General features: G+C 43.3%; 1 protein-coding gene across 7 annotated transcripts in view; it reads left to right on the forward strand.

The window, feature by feature from the left end:
- The window catches only part of PHACTR1 (phosphatase and actin regulator 1), a 467,204-nt gene extending 456,853 nt beyond the window's left edge, over positions 1-10,351 (forward strand). For all 7 annotated transcript variants that reach the window (XM_019543373.1, XM_019543365.1, XM_019543388.1 and 4 more), the window contains 3 exons: positions 1,598-1,738; positions 6,495-6,571; positions 9,216-10,351. In XM_019543373.1, coding sequence (XP_019398918.1) covers positions 1,598-1,738; positions 6,495-6,571; positions 9,216-9,231 — 234 coding nt within the window. In that variant the 3' untranslated portion in view covers positions 9,232-10,351. The remainder of the gene's footprint in view (positions 1-1,597; positions 1,739-6,494; positions 6,572-9,215) is intronic.
- The last annotated feature ends 8,798 nt before the right edge of the window (positions 10,352-19,149 follow it).

A 19,149-nucleotide genomic window follows, 5' to 3' on the forward strand; every position in this document is an offset into this window, starting at 1 on the left:
GCCCTGGCTGCGCAGCCCCTGCCCCTGCCTCAGCCCCCACTCTCTCCCTCACGATGGGGGCCTTGATCTGCCCCTCCTGCGCCTTCCACCCCCAGCAGACTTACCAGCTGGACACTGGTCCTCCAAGCTGCTAAGCTGGCTGCACATGCTCGCAGGATTTATCAGTGACATTATCAGCCACATCAGCTAAAAAAGCCTATTGCCAATAATGTCAATTTTCCTTTTATCAATGCTGATATGATATGGACTGTAGTAGTTAGCAACAGTGCACGTGTAGTAGTTAGTTCTGCTAATCTGAAGTCAGGCAACAGGCAGAACAAGTTGGCACCTTTAGAGACTAGTTGTGCTGGCTGTGCACTGGGCCAGTTTCTTGGGGTGTGCAAAATGGGCCATATTCAATTTGAATTTGGAGTCTGCCTGAATCAGGGTCAGTGATTCAATTACTTGATTCAGATAACTGTACCCAATTCAATTCTGCCTCATCTGAATCTAAAGATTTGATGCTGATTTGGAGAATCAGCTATTCGACTACAGACACAGCTTTAAAAGTTTTTTCTACATATCTTGAGGTACCAGACAGACATGGCCTATGAATGCTGGGGTGGCTGGAGCATCCCACAAGAGCACGGGGGGGGCCCCCCACATGCTTGGTGGCAAACCTGGAAGTGGACCGGAAGTGCTTCCAGTCCACTTCCAGGTCCGCCACTGAGTGCGCTGGGGCCCCCCCACACACACCCCGACGGCTCGGTGATCAGTTGCGGGGGAACCCCAGGTGCCCCCCCAGACTCAGGAGGCACCAGTTGCTGAGCCGGGGAGCCAGGGGTCCCCAGCGTGCTCCCCGGAGGACCCAGAAGTGGACCAGAAGTGCTTCCGGGTCTGCTGCCTAGCGTACTGGGAACCCCCCCACCCCCATGCGCTCCTGTGGGATGCTCCATCCACCCCACCATCACTGCATTCATGAGCCACCTGGTACCCTGACATACATAGAAAAAACATTTAAAGCTGTGTCTAGATCTGAATCGCCGAATCTTTCTGAATTTCTCTGAATCAATTCAGAGGGTTCCGATTTGATTCAGAGAGATGAGAGGGTCTTCTGATTCGATTCAGATTCAGAGGTTCAGCCACTGAATCAGGCCGAATCTCCATCTAATCAAATCAGGGACTGAAGCTTTGCACAGCCCTACCAGTTTCTGGTGCCAGCTCTAAACTTCTACTGGGTGCCGTCAGCATCCAGCTATCAACAGAGCCACAGCCCCTACCTCAGCAGCAAGGGGAAATGACATATCGGCTTTAGGCCACTACAGGATTGCCCTTACACCTACTACTTTACTTTACAATGATGCAGCATAACATAGCTGCAGTGCAGCCCACAGTGCAGCCCACAAAGTGGGGGCGCTCCTGTCTGTTGGAAGGAAGACAAAACAGTGGCTTGTCATCTGCTTCATGAATGCAGAGGCTAATAAAAGCCAATGATGCTGGGAACAGTTCTTTTGGGACCTGATATCATTATAACATTTCTGCCCATAAGATAAGCCAACAAATAATGTTGAGTTGAAAAAAATGACTTCTGGTGCCATTCCTCTCCTAACACCTGCAGCTGAGTCAAAGGCCTACAGTTGAAGAATTACGTGAAAGGAAAATCCTCATCCGCTTTAGTGACTACGTGGAAGTGGCAGACGCTCAGGACTATGACAGAAGGGCAGACAAACCCTGGACGCGGCTCACAGCTGCTGACAAAGTAAGTAAAGTGAGCTGCAGGTGGAGGGAAGTAGAAGACCCCTGAATGGGTTACTGGTTCCACGGTGCTGGTGTGATATGATGTGGAACCACAGCACTCACAGGACTGACTCAACTCCATTGCCTTCCAAAGGCATCCATGTTTTTGTCTTTCCTGCTTATCTTAATTTATTATGTTTTCTAGTTATGAACATTGGATGTCAGTCACCAGGACCAGCTCCACTGGAGTCAGTTGCATTACACTCATTTAAAATCTTAGAAGAAGAGACCATGTTAGTTGCCCTTGTATTTATTTTTTTGCCCTGTTCTGCCAGTTTACAAATGAGTGGTTCCTATCCACAATTTTCCATGTAATATTGGGGGACAGTATTAATGAACCAGTACTTCTGAAGTACTCACCTGAATTGCAGTCACACAATTTATCCTACAGTACAAAATTGTAATGGGTACATGAAAATTCAGTGTGTTCAGTGAAAGCCAATGGTACAGTTGAAGATATCATCCAGTATCGTTGTTGGAAGACAAAATGGATAGATGTATCATGCTTCAGACAGGCTATCTCTACCACTCTCCACATAGTTTTTTAACCACTTAATTGCTGTTGTATGCCCCAGGTACATAGCAAAAAGGGCACTCTCTTGTGAATGTCACTGCACCATGGAGTCTAATAGGGGCTAGCAGCAAAAGGGTTAATGTTCTGGCACAAGTAATTCATAGACTAAAGATTAATAGTGCAAGGGGAAAGAGGTGAGCTTTTTTCATACTCTGTCCATCTTTTTTTTTTTTATCTTGCATATATAGTACCATGTCTGTTACTGTTTTGTAAACGTGCTCTGCCATTTCTCAGGCAGACAAGATGACAGTCTCCACAAAAGGGACAGAAAAATGTTAAGCTTTTCTCACAGCTCTGAGGATGATGAGACTATGCATCTCATAAGTATTTTGTGCACTTTCAAGCCCTTTAAGTTTATAATGCATCAATGAATGTGGAAATCAGGACCTGATTTATTTTTTTACTATGGGGCTGGGTCAACCCTGGACTATTACAAACAGGCAGTGGCTAGGGAACAGGAGGGGGAGTTGTAGCTTCTAACTCCAGCACTGCCTCTGATTTACTGTGATCTTGATTTCCTGGGTGCATCTACACATGTGTTTTACTGAAGTTGACTAATTAGCTCCACAGTAAATCATCACTGTCTATAAGTGCGCTGGTATTAGGGCACAGTAAATTAATTAACTCCATCGTAGGATAGTACTGTTGGCGATAGTACTATCCTACAGCAGAGTAATTACAGACACTGAACTGCACGTGTAGACAGTAACAGGGGCTGGCTGGGGCATGACAGTGCTAATGTGCGGGCAGCTGACCACCACCTAGCCCTGCAGTTTATTACCCTCATGCTCCAGTCAGCCTCTCCGGGGCTGCCCTACCCCAGCTCAAACTGCTGCGGTCCTGAACTGTGCTGTAGTTTATCACATTGCCTTAATGGCACATGTAGGATGCATGCACTATGTCTCTGAGGGAAAGTTTTGCCAGTGGTACCAGTCAAGTTAGGCCACAGGTCACTCTTATTTCAAAATCCCTTCTTGGCACAGAGAGCTGTACAGATGTTGAAGAAGATTCCTGCGGAAGAGAACTGGCTTTTTCCCACCCTCTAATCCCCCTGACTGGAGAGCTCGCCTATGAAACTCTCTAGTCATGGGGCTGGAACATATGTACATATTCCAGATCTAAAGCTATTTTGCTATCAGTAAAAATGTGTTACTAGTAGAAATGAACATCTCTACACAGCATATATGTTACAATTTACACTCCAGCTTTTGCCATTATGAGTGTCCTGTGAAAAGCACCCCTTAGGAACCAATTTGTATTTTACAGTATTTTTTTTTTTCTATTTTATCTATGGCAGAAATGAATGGCTGTTCAGCTTTGCAAAGCATTTATGTATCTATGACTGGAATTAAAAGATTTGATTATATGAGCTGGATACTTGTGATGCCAAGAGACAGTATTCAGTAACCTAAGAATCTCTCTTACTCTTTCTTTTACTGGAAAGTAGTATGAAAGTGCTAAGTACCAGTGTTTAGGATGGCATGGAAAGGCAGCAAATAGTGGGAAAAAGTAACTTGCACCCTATTTCAACTTTGATTTATGTAAATATCAGTCCATATTACTGAGCTCTTGGGTTCTCTGAGTGAGACCTCTAACAAAGACTTGACATTTCCAGTTCTTAGTCCATCTGTATGTATAAGGAAGCAAAGAAAGAGCACAAGCCTATTTTTCCTTATGAGAGTCCGGTCTTGTGGTCAGTGCCATAATTTCTGACACTCACAGTTCCTGCTTTTCTCCCATTTCCGCTCCTAAAACAGACAGCAAAGCAAATTCAAGCCAGCTCTGAAAATGCCTGACAGGGCTGCAAGTCCCCTGTAAAAGATGATTCCCCTTCAAAACTGTGATCCAATACCTCCATCTTCACTAGCTAATGCAGAGGAGATTTATTGCAAAAATACATTTTTGTAATGGATTTTCTGTTTGTCACTTTATCTTGCTCTCTGTTCTGGGTATAAGGAATTGTGTTCAGTCTCACTTCAACTATACCAACTTTAACTGCTTGAAGAATAAAAAGGGCATCTTAAATCTTAACAATAGATCAAGACATGTGTGGGATAATAGATCTCAGACCTTGTGGGAGTCAGCTGCCTGTGTGGCCCCCTTCACAGTCACTTAAGCAGCAAATTGGTTGGCTGAAGGTAGGCTCTTGGGTTGCTGCATAGACATCACCTTCTCCAGTGATAGATGAGGCAAGGCCTGCCAGTTATTTTCAAAGTAAATAAAACAACAAAGCTATATGTAAAAAGCACAGAGGGCCCAGACCTGTGTTCATGTTCACAAAGCGTATCACTTAGGGCTTGTCTAGATGAAAGCAATTTGCACTTGGATAAATCATTCTGGCACAGGGTCTCTGTTGTACTGATCTCTGTACTGTTAGAGCGGTAAACCCATTGAGATATCCCTAAATAAGTGATAGTGGGGCTGCCATGACTAAAAGTTTTTATAACCATGTACAAAATTAGCAGCATCAACTGATAACCAATAACCTAACAAGCCAGACGTTCAAAGATAATAGCTTCTAGAACAGATCCTGGGCTCTGACATCAGCAGATTTGCTGCTTGGAGACTCAACATACTCTTCAGTCAGGGCTGATCTTTGACCCACTCAAGTGAGCTGAGGGAAATTCTTTCCAGCACATCCAGCTGTTGGGATTTGATGCTGGTTTTGGCTCATAGGCCCCTGACAGATATTTAAGTAGAGGCACAATGGGATCTGATGCAGGATCCCAACAATCACATTCTGCTATTCCATACATGTGCCTTGCACTAGCAAGTAGCTTCCTGCACTCCCCCACCTAGGAACACCAGTCAGCTGATTGGAGCTCCCAGCTGGGGAAGTGCAAGGTACGCTCCCATGATCATCTGACTGGGGCTCCCAGCCATGGGAGTCATGATGTGCTCACGGCTGAGAGCCCTGATCAGTTGAGGGACACTCCCCGCTGACAGAGTGCACAAGAGTCTTGAATGGCTCCCATGTGCTCCATGGCTGGGCATTGGCCACACATTCAGTTAAATGCAGGATACGAACCAGCTGACAAGTTATTACACATATTGTGTGTAATCACTTTGTGGCTTTTTGTTTGTTTTGTCACACCATTAATTTATTGAATGTGTGGCCAGGTCGCTTCTTAAGACATGATTAACCAGTTAATCGCATCTGAAGTGTAACATGTATCGGGGGGCTTAATTAGCACCATCTCTTGCTAAGAGTTCTGATTATGCATAAAACAGTTATTTCAAATAAATAATGGGGCCATTCAAGCTGGGAGTCTCATTATTACCTCAGTGAAATTTAGGCTCTAAATTTCCCAAAGGTATTTATGAGTTAAGTATCTAAATACCTTAACCTTATGGATCCTAGACACTTCTGAAAAAATGTTATCCTGTATTGTGGTTACACATGCCTTTTGCTCTTTTTCTCCGGACAGCTGGATATGCTTTATTTAGGACTGTCATTGCAGATCTCTCCAAATTTTCTGCCATGACAGAACATGACCATCGGCCTTTCACAGGCCTATTGAGAGCCTTTAGCATTCACACTTGGTACCCTACACTGGCTTCCTGTCTGCTTTCAGTGTATTCAGTTATCATTTATAAAGTTCTGATTTATCTAGGACCTGCCACTTCCATGACTTTATAGATGTTGTTGTGTGTCCTGCTACAGCATCAGCTCTGTAGGACTAAATGATCTTGCTCTCTGTCTTAGAGGTTGAATTAATGGGAGCAGGGAGCAGGGCACTGTCAATAAAGGCACTCTAATACTTTCTCCTTTTGGCTTCTGTAGAGTCGAAGCTTAGAAGTCACTCAGCTGTAGCATGAGATTAGTTGGTCTCAGCTTGCTTTCTGTTGCTGTTCCAACATATATGCTTGCACCTGTTTAAGGGTATTTGCAGAAGAAACCAGAACAAGACGCTGTGTCTCACGATTCAGACAGGTGCCTTCAGCTGAGATATTGCTTTCCTCTATGGGGTTTAGATCATATTCATCTTTCTTTTTCAATATTTTAAACAGCCTTTTTCTCCTCTCTCACTGAAAACAGTATTTACGGCCTCTTCACTCATTAAGAAATAAGTTCACTCTGTACTCAAAGCAGTTTGTCTTGAGCTTCCATTTGTGTATTTATGGCTTTCTTCATCATTTGCAGGCAGCCATTCGGAAAGAGCTCAATGAATTTAAAAGCACTGAAATGGAAGTTCATGAATTAAGTCGGCATCTAACAAGGTAAGCATCTAACAAGGTAGGCTTGAGAGATTTTTTTTTTTTAAGTAAACGAAGGAATACTGTTGATTTGCAAAACATACTAGCTCATTTCCTAAGCACATACTGAACTCATAGCCACATGCAGACAACAGCCAGAATCAAACCATGAGTGCACACGCACACACTTCAGTATTGCATGTTTGTATACAGTTTTGTGCCAGTTCCTAACCTCATTTAATCTATTTTCTTTTCTTTTCTTCTTTCCTTATTTTTGCTCATTCAGGATCCCTTTTCTTTGCATTTCACTTGTTCCAGTATCGAAAATAAACAGTTTGTGTCTGAAAGGAAAAGAAAAGCCAGGGAATTATAGCAATCTTCCTTTTGCAGAGCTAATGCATGTCAAGATGCTGTTACTCTGCAATGGGAACACAAATCATGTACTGTTGAATACTCAGGTTATTCCATTTATTAATCCCTGAGTTCCAGGTCTTTTCACAGGCAATTCAGTGGCAGAGGATCAAGTTCAGCATTATAACTACCTACAAGGATATCAATTAATGCTGATCTAGGCAGAAAAGCTGATGACTGAATAAGTTAGGAGCCTGAGCTAACGTCTCATTTCTAGAAGCCCATATTCTAGGCACTTTGATGGATCAAGAAGTTTCCCAGCCCCTCTCCTTGCTGTTTCTATTCCGGGGCTTATTTTAAGAGCTGCTAACCCCCTGCAATGCCAGGTGAAGTTAGTGGGAGCTGTAAGTGCTCAGCACCTCTGAAAATTGGGCTCTCTGCAGTTAGTAAAGTCCTACACCTAGTTCACTTTTATTCTTTTATAGATTGAAACAACTGTAGGTATTCATGTTAAAAGGGAAGTCTTGACAAAACCAGAGTGGCTCTAGTATTTGTACACTTAGGGAAGACTGCCAGAAGTACTCATACAAAATTTAGTTAATAACTTTAAGAGTGATGCTGAAAATATTACAGCTGAATTAATTTGCCACCTGTAGATCTGTATTTATGAAAATTAAAAGCTGAAGTAATTTCTTTTAATACATTGGGCTTCTGCTCATTTTCAGGAATAATCCACTAGCTTAGTGGGAGGCAAGACTTTTTGGCAGATATGCCACAAATTAGTCCCACACCCTCCCTGAGTGCCACTCTGATCCCCTTCTCCAATTGGCTGTTCTGCTTTTTGCTCCCTGCCCTATCTGCTTCTGTGCTGCCTATCCCCTCCTTAGTCTGCTGCATACTACACACACAGGCTGTCCCTGCCATAGGCAATGTGTAGGGGGAGTACAGGGGGGCATGTGCACCCCCTAAGATTGTCTGCTGCCAAAGCCACTGGCAGCTTCTGTGGGCAGTGACCACCCTCCCCCTCACCCCCCGCTACCAATGTGCCTGGCAGCGGCTGCAGACAGTCCCTGCTCACTGCTGCCAACAGTGTAGACAGTGGCTGCAGCCAGTCCCTGGTCCCCACTCGCCACCATGGTGGCCCCCAGTCACAGGAGGCACCAATCATTCATGGTCCATGCTACTTGTGGCACACATGCCGCAACTGGCCACCCCTACCCTAGCTAATTCAAATAACTTCTTCATAGATTGCTGTATTTAAAGTTATGTAATAGTCTGAATACTTACATGACATGATAGAATGCGTCTCGTCTAGGAAGCTAAGCAGTCCTGTGCCTGGCTATTAGTTCAGTAAAAGGTGCTCTTGGAATCCCACATGCTGCTAATACAAACCAAAGAATTGCCAGTGAATACTAGACCATAGAAACCGAATGAGTGGAAAGATTTCATTCAGTCCTGCTGAACTGATCATTGGGAATAAAAAATGGTGGGGGCAACGGAGTAGCCATGTAGCAGCAACCTAGTGTTTGAATGTTTGCAAGAGGTGAGCAGCTGCTTTTGAACCATGAAGTCCCAGGTCAGTGTCAGTTCTGACAGCAGTACTGCTAAGAATATGTATGCAATATTTACTTACAGGGCACACACTTAGCAGAATCAGTTATTCTCCTAAATAAACTCAGCTAAGTAGCCATTATAAAATAATTAGCAGGGTAATGAGCTATTCTTGTTGTTAAGGCATTGACATATGTACTGGATCAGACATGTGAATCGTACAGATAAATTAGTTCATGACAGTAAAAAATCAAACCTAAACACTGCCCCCCCCCGAGTCTGCACAACCTGGGGACAAAATCCTTCTGGTTATGATACAGTGCCTGCAGGAGAGCTGTGAATTTAACACCAAATGTCTCTTTAAACTGAAAGATTTATATGAATTCTTTTTACTTGAAAATCTAAGGGTTTGTCCAAACAAATAAAGTACTCTGGAATCAGACAGGGTGAAAATTTAAAGTGCAATGGTAAAATAACTTCCATGGAGACGTATCCTAAAGGTTTAATCCAGACTTTGTCACTGACTTCCATAGGCTTTGTATTAGGTCCTTAAAAACTTGTAACAGCACTGAGTTTGCTATTCCTGTTGTTTAGGCCCATTTTTAGATGGGTAGATTGAGGACTAACTTTGCACAGAAAACCAGAGATGTTGGTTTCCAGTGCCTTGCTCTAAGTGTTAGATAATGATGCCTTTATATTAATATGCAGGTAAGAATATTTCTGTTGCAGAATATTGCATTGTTTTCATTCACCCTTTTTCTTTTAGGTTTCATAGACCGTAGCAGTTCAATTCTTCCTGACTACTATGCCGTCTTAAAAACATAATTAAAAGGAACCATAAGTGCTGGTATTATTCACTTCCCTGTTACATACAATGTAAATCTTCCAAACTGCCTTTTTTAAAAAAAAAATAAAAATAGGGGAAAAAAATGAAAATTGTATTTACATGTGATGGGTACTGCTCCTTCATCAGACCTGCTGGCACATCCCTCAATAAGAGAAAATACCCCTGGTGGGAGTCATGCCAAGATCTGGCACCTATGTTTAAAGACTTCCTGGCATGTGGATTCACCATATTTGTCCAAGCCCAGCTGATAGTGCATCCATTCTGTCTTCAGTCACCCCTTATCCTTGCAAGCATTTGTCACCCAACTACAAAGACCCCTGAAGCACTTGGTGTTCTTCTGGGAATGACTCTCCTGGGTGAAGTCTCCAACAGGCCTGCACCCCAAGCATTAAAGCACTTAAACCAAACATTCCTTTCTATTTGTGAGCACCTTAAAAGAAGGATGAGGGAGAACTACTGTAAGGATCGGCCCATCTTGAACAGTTTCTGAGTACAAAGAAATTCATGTTCCCTGGAAAAGTGTGTGGCTGCCTGACCATCACTGTTTTGCTTCCCAAGAAAAAAGCGTGCTTCAACCAGAGCAGGATTCTTCATGGAAGGCTGGTTTCACTCCATCTTTTTGTATTTCAAAATGTAGTTTTCTAAATATAACACTGAATCCATACATTTAAAAAGAGGACATTGTCAGCAAACATAAGGGGCTTCACTCCCTCCCTGCCTTGTACCGTGTGTAGTAGCCTATGCCCGTGCCTCATGATTGTAAAGAGGATGTAGAACACAACCCAGTCAGGCTGTGTTTTACATCCACTTTGCACAAGTATCAACGACAGCAGGTGCAAGTCCGTGATGAATTGGGTCCAAGATTGAATTCCAAGAAGTTCCTTTTGGGATATATGCTGTCTCTCTGCATGTGGGAGATTGTTCAAAGACAGTGTGGGTATTAAGGGTGTGAACTTAAATCTTACTGAAAATAACCTCTCAGGTTGATTCCATTGTATTGTTGTGGGTGGTCAGAACTGGCTGCCATATCTAGCCCCAAGCTGTTCAGCAAAAAACAATATGTATCTATCTCTTTCCTCCATTGGCATGTTTAACTGGTAAAGGGTCCAACTAGGGTTCAGTTGTGCAAGGGGCTGAGCGCTATTGCTCTACTCAGGCAATATACTTAAACACATACTTAGCTTTCGCTAAGAGCATCATTAGTCACTTTGCAGGTGACAGTACTCACATGCTTTGTAAGATGGGGACCAGATTGTTCAGCGCCCTGCAGAATCAAGCCCTTACAGAGTATAACCATAGCAAGCTACATACAACGTTGTATGTGATCCCGTATAAGAAAACATTATGCTGTGCTGTGTAGGTGGTCCAAAGCACTGTGGTAATATCCACATAGGCAACAGGGTTCTGGATAGTATCATTTTTATTTTATAATTTGTCTTTTGCATTTAAAGATTTGTAGAGACGCCAAAGTTTTCTATGACCACAGTGTCTTTTGTAAGAGAGTTTTCTCTCTCTATGTGTTATACGAGCCCTCATTTTCTCACTTCTCTGGGTTGCTTTGTAACTGCAGGTCCCTCCTGCCACCTCAGTTTGATTTCTGACTATTAGAATCAGGTGGAGATTTCTCTTCCAGATAGGAGCTGTCACCAAGCCGGTGTAGTCACCCTGGCTCTAGTCTCATCTCTGCTAAGACTTATTGCTGGTCTAAATCAGGAGTAACTCCCTGGCTTAGTGGATCTACATTAATCTTAAAGCTGATGTAAGTGAAATAGACTGAGGGATCTTGATTTCAGAAGGACTTGAGGGCAATCAGTTATATCCCAGGGTTGGGTTCTATATGGGAAATGTGAAAGCATTTTGTTCTTGTGTGGGAGCACCAGGGTGAACACATAATTATTCGGAGAATAATACATGCTAGAGTATGGTGGAGGCCTACAACTTTTTACTTTTTACTACAGAAGCTGAAGAACTAAGTTGTCTTTTTGATTTGTGGTAATAGGTCTTTGGAGTTAAATCATGCACAGATTACCATGTTCTGCCTAGTGTTTTCCTGATAGTATGTAAATACCTACAATGATCCCTATGCCCTGATCATGTGCATAGGATATGTCTGTGGGTCAAAAGAAAATAACCCCACTACCACCAAAATAGAGATGGTTTCTCTCTGTCTGAGGCAGTGTTACTCTCCTTGGAACTATGGTCAACTATTGACTACTGATTACAGCCTCAATTACAGGACCATGCCAGTTAAAGTTCCTGGACCTACAATGCATTTCCTCAGACACGAGTTCACTAGTAGCAGGAACACAACGTGAAATGTTATCAGCACCGTGCAGAAACAGTAGAGAAGTTCTCACCCTGGCATATATTGCTTGCTACATGCTGTTTTAGTTCAGGCATTGGAAGGCATATCTTAATTTGCGCACGCACGCGCACACACACACACACACACACACAGAGCAAGGAGGTGCTGTGGCTTCAAAAAGAAGGAAAGCCAAGGTCTTGGCATTTGAGCATATATAATGCATTACTATCAAATAGCTGTAGGGCCAAAGATCCCTGCTCCAGCTTCTCTGCTATGTTACTGAAGAGGGTCAGTCCTGCAGGATGGGTTGAGGTGCAACAAAAAAAATCACAGTCACCAGAACTAGTATGACTGTGGGAGGAACTAGAGAAAGGGCAGATTTTCTGTTAAAGACAAAAGGGCACCAAAAAAAAAGCATTGAGCAGTATTTGCTGTGAAGATCTGTCTATGCTAAGTAACTCACACTGCACAACCAGATGCAGGAAATGCCGCTCTAGCACTGCACTTTACCCTTGGTGTCCCAAGGTACCAACCCCAGTGGGAACCTATCCTGACTGGGCTGGCCCTGCTTCACAGCTGTGTAGGGTGTGTTAGACCCAGCTGTGGGTAACAGTAGAGTTTGTTTGTGGTAGTATTGACATCTAAGCAGATGAGCGTGCTAATCTGAAATAGTAGTCAGTGGACCTGCTAATGTTTCACTACAGCAGTGTTGTTCAACCTGTTTCCTTGGTGGGCCAGATGGGTAAGCTGGATCCAGCTCACGGTCCTCCTGATCCAGTGCCCAAGGCAAGTGCAGCAGGGCCCCATCCAGGTGGGGGTGGGGGGCCCTGACCCAGTCATGCAGTAAAGGGGGCTTCGCCTAGCCCCAACGTGGTCCCATGGCGGGTGGAGGGGCACCACAGACTGCTCTGATGGGGAAAGGGGCATGGCCTAGCCCTGATCCAGCCATGTACTTGAAATAGGATGTGGCACAACCCCAACTGGGTTGTGCAGTGGTGGCAGGGTGGAGGGTGCCCCAGCTCTGATCCGCCAAGGGCTGGGGAATCTGGCAGTGGGGAGGGGTGGCAGTATTCATTGCCACTGCCCACCCCCCTCCCAATTTGTGGGGAGCCCAATGGGCCAGAAGTTGAGCACCCCTGCTGTAGAAGTACAAATACCAGCATAGTGGAGTACAAAATATTACTGAAGAATCCAGCCTAAGTAAGTGCCCAACACTTTATCATGGAGTAATCTATGCTACTGAGCTGGTATTTTTACCGTTAATAATGTTTTGGGTATTTCACAGGCGTTAAAGGTCACTGATGACAAAAGACTAGACTGCACCCTTATTTTGCATGTATAGCACCCAATGACATTAATGGGCACTTCAGAGCAAAATGACAGGGGTTTTTTCACCAAACTGTGAACATGTTCCCTATCAGACACTATGCTGCAGTCAAGTCCACTGCAGTGGTGCATGCAGTACTTGGTATTCTTTTTTTTTTGGAAAAGAGAGGTGTGTACACTTTTCCTAACATAGTCCAGGTGGAGGTAAGGAAAGAGCAGATGCCTTCCCTTTGGAATAGTCAGTTATCAGCAGTGAGCTTCATTTGCAACAGAAGGCTATCAAAAAATAAGAGCAATGTATCTTGCTTGAAAAAGAAATAAATGCAAGTTGGTAAGAACAAAACTTGCTTCACTGCATTATTGATCACTAAGTATGCAGAAGAGGAAAAAAATGCTAATGTTGAAAAAGAAAAATTGTCAGTAATAACCTAGTGAATCCTAACCCACTCTTCTTAATGTTTCTAAGTTGCAATGTAACTTCTGCTCCAGAAAGAAGCGAGAGCATTGAGTGATAGTAAAAATAACTGTAACACTTCTCACTAAATGTTTTGAGAACACAACACAAACTTCTAAGGTAAAGCAAAGGTGACATCTCTTCCTCCCCAGCCTTGCAAAAACAGTTGAGGCTAGACCTGGGTGGAGGATTCATAAATAACAATGTATTTCACAGCTATAGCCCTTCTTCCTGTATACGTGTTTTCTATTGGAGCAAGCTTTAGAGTGTACACTCTGGGGTGGAGCCCATGGCCTCTCTTGCACCCGTACAGTGCCAACACACACTGGGGGCATTTCCCAGGGGAGGGGCGAAATAGTGACTAATAATAATAGACTTCAATTTGTACTAATTTATATTTAAAACTTTTCAAATAAACCCCTTATACGAATAAGATTTGGGTTAACTTTACTTGTATGCACTTTACCATCTCATCAGCTGTTCTTCCTTCACTGACCGCATGGATCACACATTGTGGGTGCAGACTGAATGGTTGAAATGGTATAAACAGCACTTCCAATGTGATCAGAAAATACTTTCATCTGGATTAAAAAAATACTCATATTCACATATAAATGAGAGGCTTCTTAATATTCCTGCCAGTAAAACCACTTCGTACAAACATTCACGGAAGAAAACGGTGAAAATTTGGGCCACAGAAATCAGAAAAATTGGGTGCAAATGACCATTTTTCCTCAGGTGCTCACCCAGCTCCACTTTAGGATGACTGATAATACAAAAATTAAGTGAAGGGCACATTAACTGCTTTTCCATGCATCTCAATTACTTCAGAGCCAGCTGCATTTTCCAGTTGATATCCAAGTGTATGTACATAGCTCGTCTTTGTATAGGAGTGAATGTGGTGACTGTCAATCATGTGCTCTTCCAGTATTGTAATTTAACAGATTATGGCTGTATGAAAACATGTAAATAACTAGAAAAAAAATTAAACTGGATCTCTATGTCCTAGGTTTTGTACATACTGAAACTGCATGCTATTTAAATTATTGTTTGTCCCTGTATGCAGTTTCTTAAAAAAAAAAAATTTTAAAAACCATGCCTGCGCTCATGTATTGTGTTATTCTCTCTGTCACGCTCTTTACCCAATATTTCAAAAAAAAGGAATGTATTTGAGGAGAGCAGGGAAGGGAGGGGCTGTTGGGTGCGCTTCACAGAATTACCAGAATGGAGAATAAATTCAGTAACTGGGGTCAGATCATCAGTTGATGTGTAGCGGCTGATGTGTAGTGGTATGGCAGTGTGGATTTTAACGGAACAACGTCAATTATACCAGCTGTGAGGCTAGTCAAGGATCTATGAAAGAGTTCAACAAGTGAACAGGACACCTGTCTAAAATATCAATAAGTTCTGTAGAAGAATCTAGTCAACAAGTGAATGTCATGTTTTCATTTTAAGTCAGGTCTGCTATAGACTCCCCTCATGGCAATCTGAAAAGCACAGCAGTTTGATGGATAGCAGCAAAACAACTTGTGAAGAAGGTGCAATCAGAAGAGCCATGAACAGCACTGGCTCACTGCAATTTAGCATGATGCCATGTCACGCTCCTCCAAGCCCCATGGCTTCAATTTCTCTTTCTTCATTTTTCTGCAATTGCTATAGTGATTGCAAAAGTTGCCAGCATATTGCAAGTGTCTATATAGCCATAAAGCAAAACAAGATGAAGTGCACAAGAACAATTCTCCAGGACATACTAGCCAGCCTTGCCTTACCAGTCTGTACAGAGATGTAACAGTTGTATTACAGGCATGTCCATTCAGGCCAAGGTAATCTGTGCTTTGAATGCCTGTCTGTCAGGAACTGGGCTGAAATCACTGACTCATTTCACACCAGGTTCCTAGTAAGCACAGATGACCACTCAGCCCTAGTTGGTGAAAGCAGTTATGTTCAGGTACTCATGTTGGACTGCAATATCCATGTATTTCAACCCGTCCCATATACTAAGAGCTCCAAATTTGCTCTTCCTCACTTCTATTCCTGAAGAAGACCGTACATGGTAATAATTATGTCACTGTTTTTATTTATTTATTAAGATCAAACAAGGTGAAAGAGATGTTCCACTTAGGTTGCCCCAGCAACAACAGCTACTCTCTGTTTAATGACCTACAAGTTACTATTTCCAGTAACCACTTGACACTCCTGCTTGCCTCACAAGCTTGGTATACACACAACATCTTATTTATCAAGCATTGGCCCAGGTTTGCTAGTTTTAAATAAGTATCTGCTCCTTTTCTTTATCTTCTCCTCTTTCCCAATGGTTCATAAGGACATGCAGGACCAGAACCCGTAGGCAAATCTAGCATTTTGAAAGGCGGAGCGGCGGTGCAAATGGTGAGGTGCATCATTGCATATAAAACAACATACATTTTTCTCCTGTTAAAAATAAACTAGATGCTTTACTAATATGCTAGCAGCCTAGGGCTGTGTTAGTTTAAGATCAAAGCAAGAAACAAATTATAACTCCACCAGAATGAATCAAAAACAATCTGCAGAGCTGTGAAATAGGAGCTTCATGACCAGGAGCAGCTAACAGACCGTGGACCATAGAGCTTGATTAGTGAAACATCAAGACCACCAAGAAGGAGAGGGGGTTATTAACACCTGTGGCATGAAGCATCTAAAAGAGATCAGGTCAATTGCAATGAGCCATGAAGTCAATTGACCCACTCACCGCTACCTGGCTAGAAATGCTGCTACTATTGCCAGGCAGTTGTTTTTAAATTTGGGTGGCCTAGGAATCAAAGGGGGGTGCAAGTACACGATCTCCCCGCCCCACCCCCCCAACTGATCCATCCCTGCTAGAACCCACAACTCCCCTGCCTTGGGAGGCACAAGCTCACTGAGGTGACATACAAAGTCAAGGTTCAGCTTATTCCATCTCTGGTGTCTTTATGCATTTTCAAGTGTAAAAGACAGCGTTAAACCTGGGAGAAGGAAGCACAACCCCCGCCCAGCACACATGCGCGCACACACACACAATCCTGAATCTTATTACAGCCTTGCACATCATATTAAGAAACAAGAACTGAGGTCCAGGGTACAACACAAAGGGGAAACTTCTACTTGCTTGGAAAGACTACAGGTCTTGTCTACACCTTGATCCAGGCCCAGGTGGTGCCACCTACCTATGTGGTGGAGATGGGGCATCAGTGAGTTAAAAAAAAAAATCCCTAAGAGGAGCCCCATTGGTCTTAACTGTTGCCAGTGTCAATTTGGACATGAGCCAGGACGCTGTAAGCTACAACGAGAAAAAGGGCAGGGGAGGGCAATCTTCCTTCTGATGTATTATCAGAGAATGAGGAACCAGTGTTAACACCAGAGAGTTAAGATGACAAAGTGCCAGGACTGGATCCAACAGCTCTAAATGCAAGCTCATGGCCCCAATTTATCAGACAGGAACAAGTGGGGAGGAGAGGCTCATAAACTCTGCCCCACTGTGCCCTTCCCAGGGGAGGAATGATAGCTAGTATATCATGTTTGTATGATCACTGGGATTGCTTTGCTGACTGTGTGAAATGATAGCAGGAGCTCTGTCTCAGCAGGGCATGTAATTACTGCCGGGAGCTCCTTGAGAAGCAGGCCAGTGCCATCTGCCTGGCAGAATGCGAGGTAGCATCTGTCTGTGTTCAGCTTATGGATTCTAACTGATGCCGGAAACTCTTTAGTATTTTCTCACCTTCACAAGAGGTAACAAAGGGCTAACATTAGGCAAAACCAGTCAAAAGTAATCCAAAGCTTCCCAGCCTGTTGGGCTGATGTGCTTCAGGTGCACAGGTTTCTTAACCAACGGCAAAGGGAATAATTACTTCAAGCTACTTTTGAGTACCCATGCTAAATGGCCAGGCACTTATTTCCAGCTGGATCGACTGTGAGGAAGTCTTTGGCTTGAGTCCCAAGCAGGGCATGAACTTGTGTTTCTGGAGCCACAGCAAGAATCCCTCAACCACTCGGCCACCAGATCCTGGCTAATCCTGGGGTAGTTAACCTTTGAGATGCTCCATTCAAAGGGAGTACCTATAAACAAAGAGCTGGCATTTTACAATAAACAGTCATTGACAAAATATTGAAAGTGTTTGTGGAACATGGATTAGAAGCAAAGCTACCCCATTTCACATAAATGTCCCCAGATCCAAACTCACATGTCATGTGTGCATACTGTCTCTCTCTATCTCTCACGTGCAAAGTACAATGGCTTCAACAGGAGAGTGTGGGCATGCATGACCCTCTCCTCCCCCAGAACTGTCTAGTAATTAAAGAACATTTCTAGGAGGTAAGAAGTACACGTGTCCCATCAACCAGAAAGAAATCGTCTCCATCCTGGGTAACTGCTCCAACCACGGAACTCTAACAGGATGGTAGGAGCTAATAGGATCACTTGTGCTTTAAAGGAAAACGGGGTATGATAACATTATTCACCAAACCCAAGCTGGTCTGGTCCCTCAGAATCCAGCTGCCAGATGGAGTTAGTTGGCTCACTGGTTAGCTCACCTGCCAGAGACATGGGAGAACTGGGGCAAATGGCTTCTCACTAAACACATTCACCACTAGCAAAAAAGGGTAGGAGATGATGGCTCCTCCTTCATCTCTTTAGCCCAATGACTCATTAATTACTCCAGGCAAAGTGAAGGTCAATTAGAAGAAATGTGATATGAATATCAATACCTGGAAGACTCAAGGACTGAATCTTCCCCAATGGCACTGTGAAGTATGACAAAGCATCAACCATTTTGAGCAAACTCACCTCACCATGGAGGCAAATAGGCCAGAACGATAAGAGGAAAGCTCTGTGACCCAACATCACCAGGATCCACTCCTTCCTTCTGCAACTGTATGCCATGTGAAACATGCAGATCTTGGATTGGTCTCTTCAGTTGTCTCTGGACTCACTGATAACTTCCATATCATCTGGAAGAATGTCATCCTGGTATCAAGGGACTGTTGGCAACAATGAAGATGTTAATTAGTCGAGGCAAGTGCAACACAAGCTGAGAGAGCACCCAAGCACAGAGCACTGCAGCACCTAAGTCTTTTTGTAGATCCTGTTATTACCAATTATCCCTCTCTGCTACACGTGACTCCAAGACAGGTCACACATTTTACCAAAATCACCTCCCAGTCACAAAAAATCTGTAGTTCTATCACTTAAACACACTGAGTTCAGACTTATTGAATCTTGTCCATTGGCTTTATTTGTCATTTCAGTTCCACCTTCAAGAACTGAGCTGCTTCCCAACCAACCCCATCTCCTGCTATCTCAACCTGTTAAGCTTTCCCCTGTGCTTGACATTATCTTTATCATCTGGGGTCTTTTTCACACATTGCAAATGCTGGTCATAAACTGGGAGTTGGCAAAGTGAGAATTAGATAATGGTACTTAGTTTCAGCTCTGGACATGCCTGCTTTTCAGGAGAACTGGGCCAAATTGTGACTATTTTATTTGTTTGTCATTTGTTTTATGTATTTTCCTCTAAAATGGAATGTGTTGATGCTGCTTTTATTGTCCTAGTAAAAAGAAAAAGAATTCTAGCTGCACTCCACTCAGAAACATGCCTGGAGCAACCATACACAGGCAATGGCAGAGAAATAATGTAAATAAGGATTTCTGTTTCAAGCTTCTCTGGAAGAAAAAATTGCTTATAAATATTATTATCTGATAGCTTACCATGCTCTTCATAAATTCACAGAGAGCTGACAGAAAAATGCAATAGCAC

Source organism: Crocodylus porosus, unplaced genomic scaffold (genome assembly GCF_001723895.1).
Source record: "Crocodylus porosus isolate Cpor-Errol unplaced genomic scaffold, CroPor_comp1, whole genome shotgun sequence".
Taxonomy (NCBI): domain Eukaryota; kingdom Metazoa; phylum Chordata; order Crocodylia; family Crocodylidae; genus Crocodylus; species Crocodylus porosus.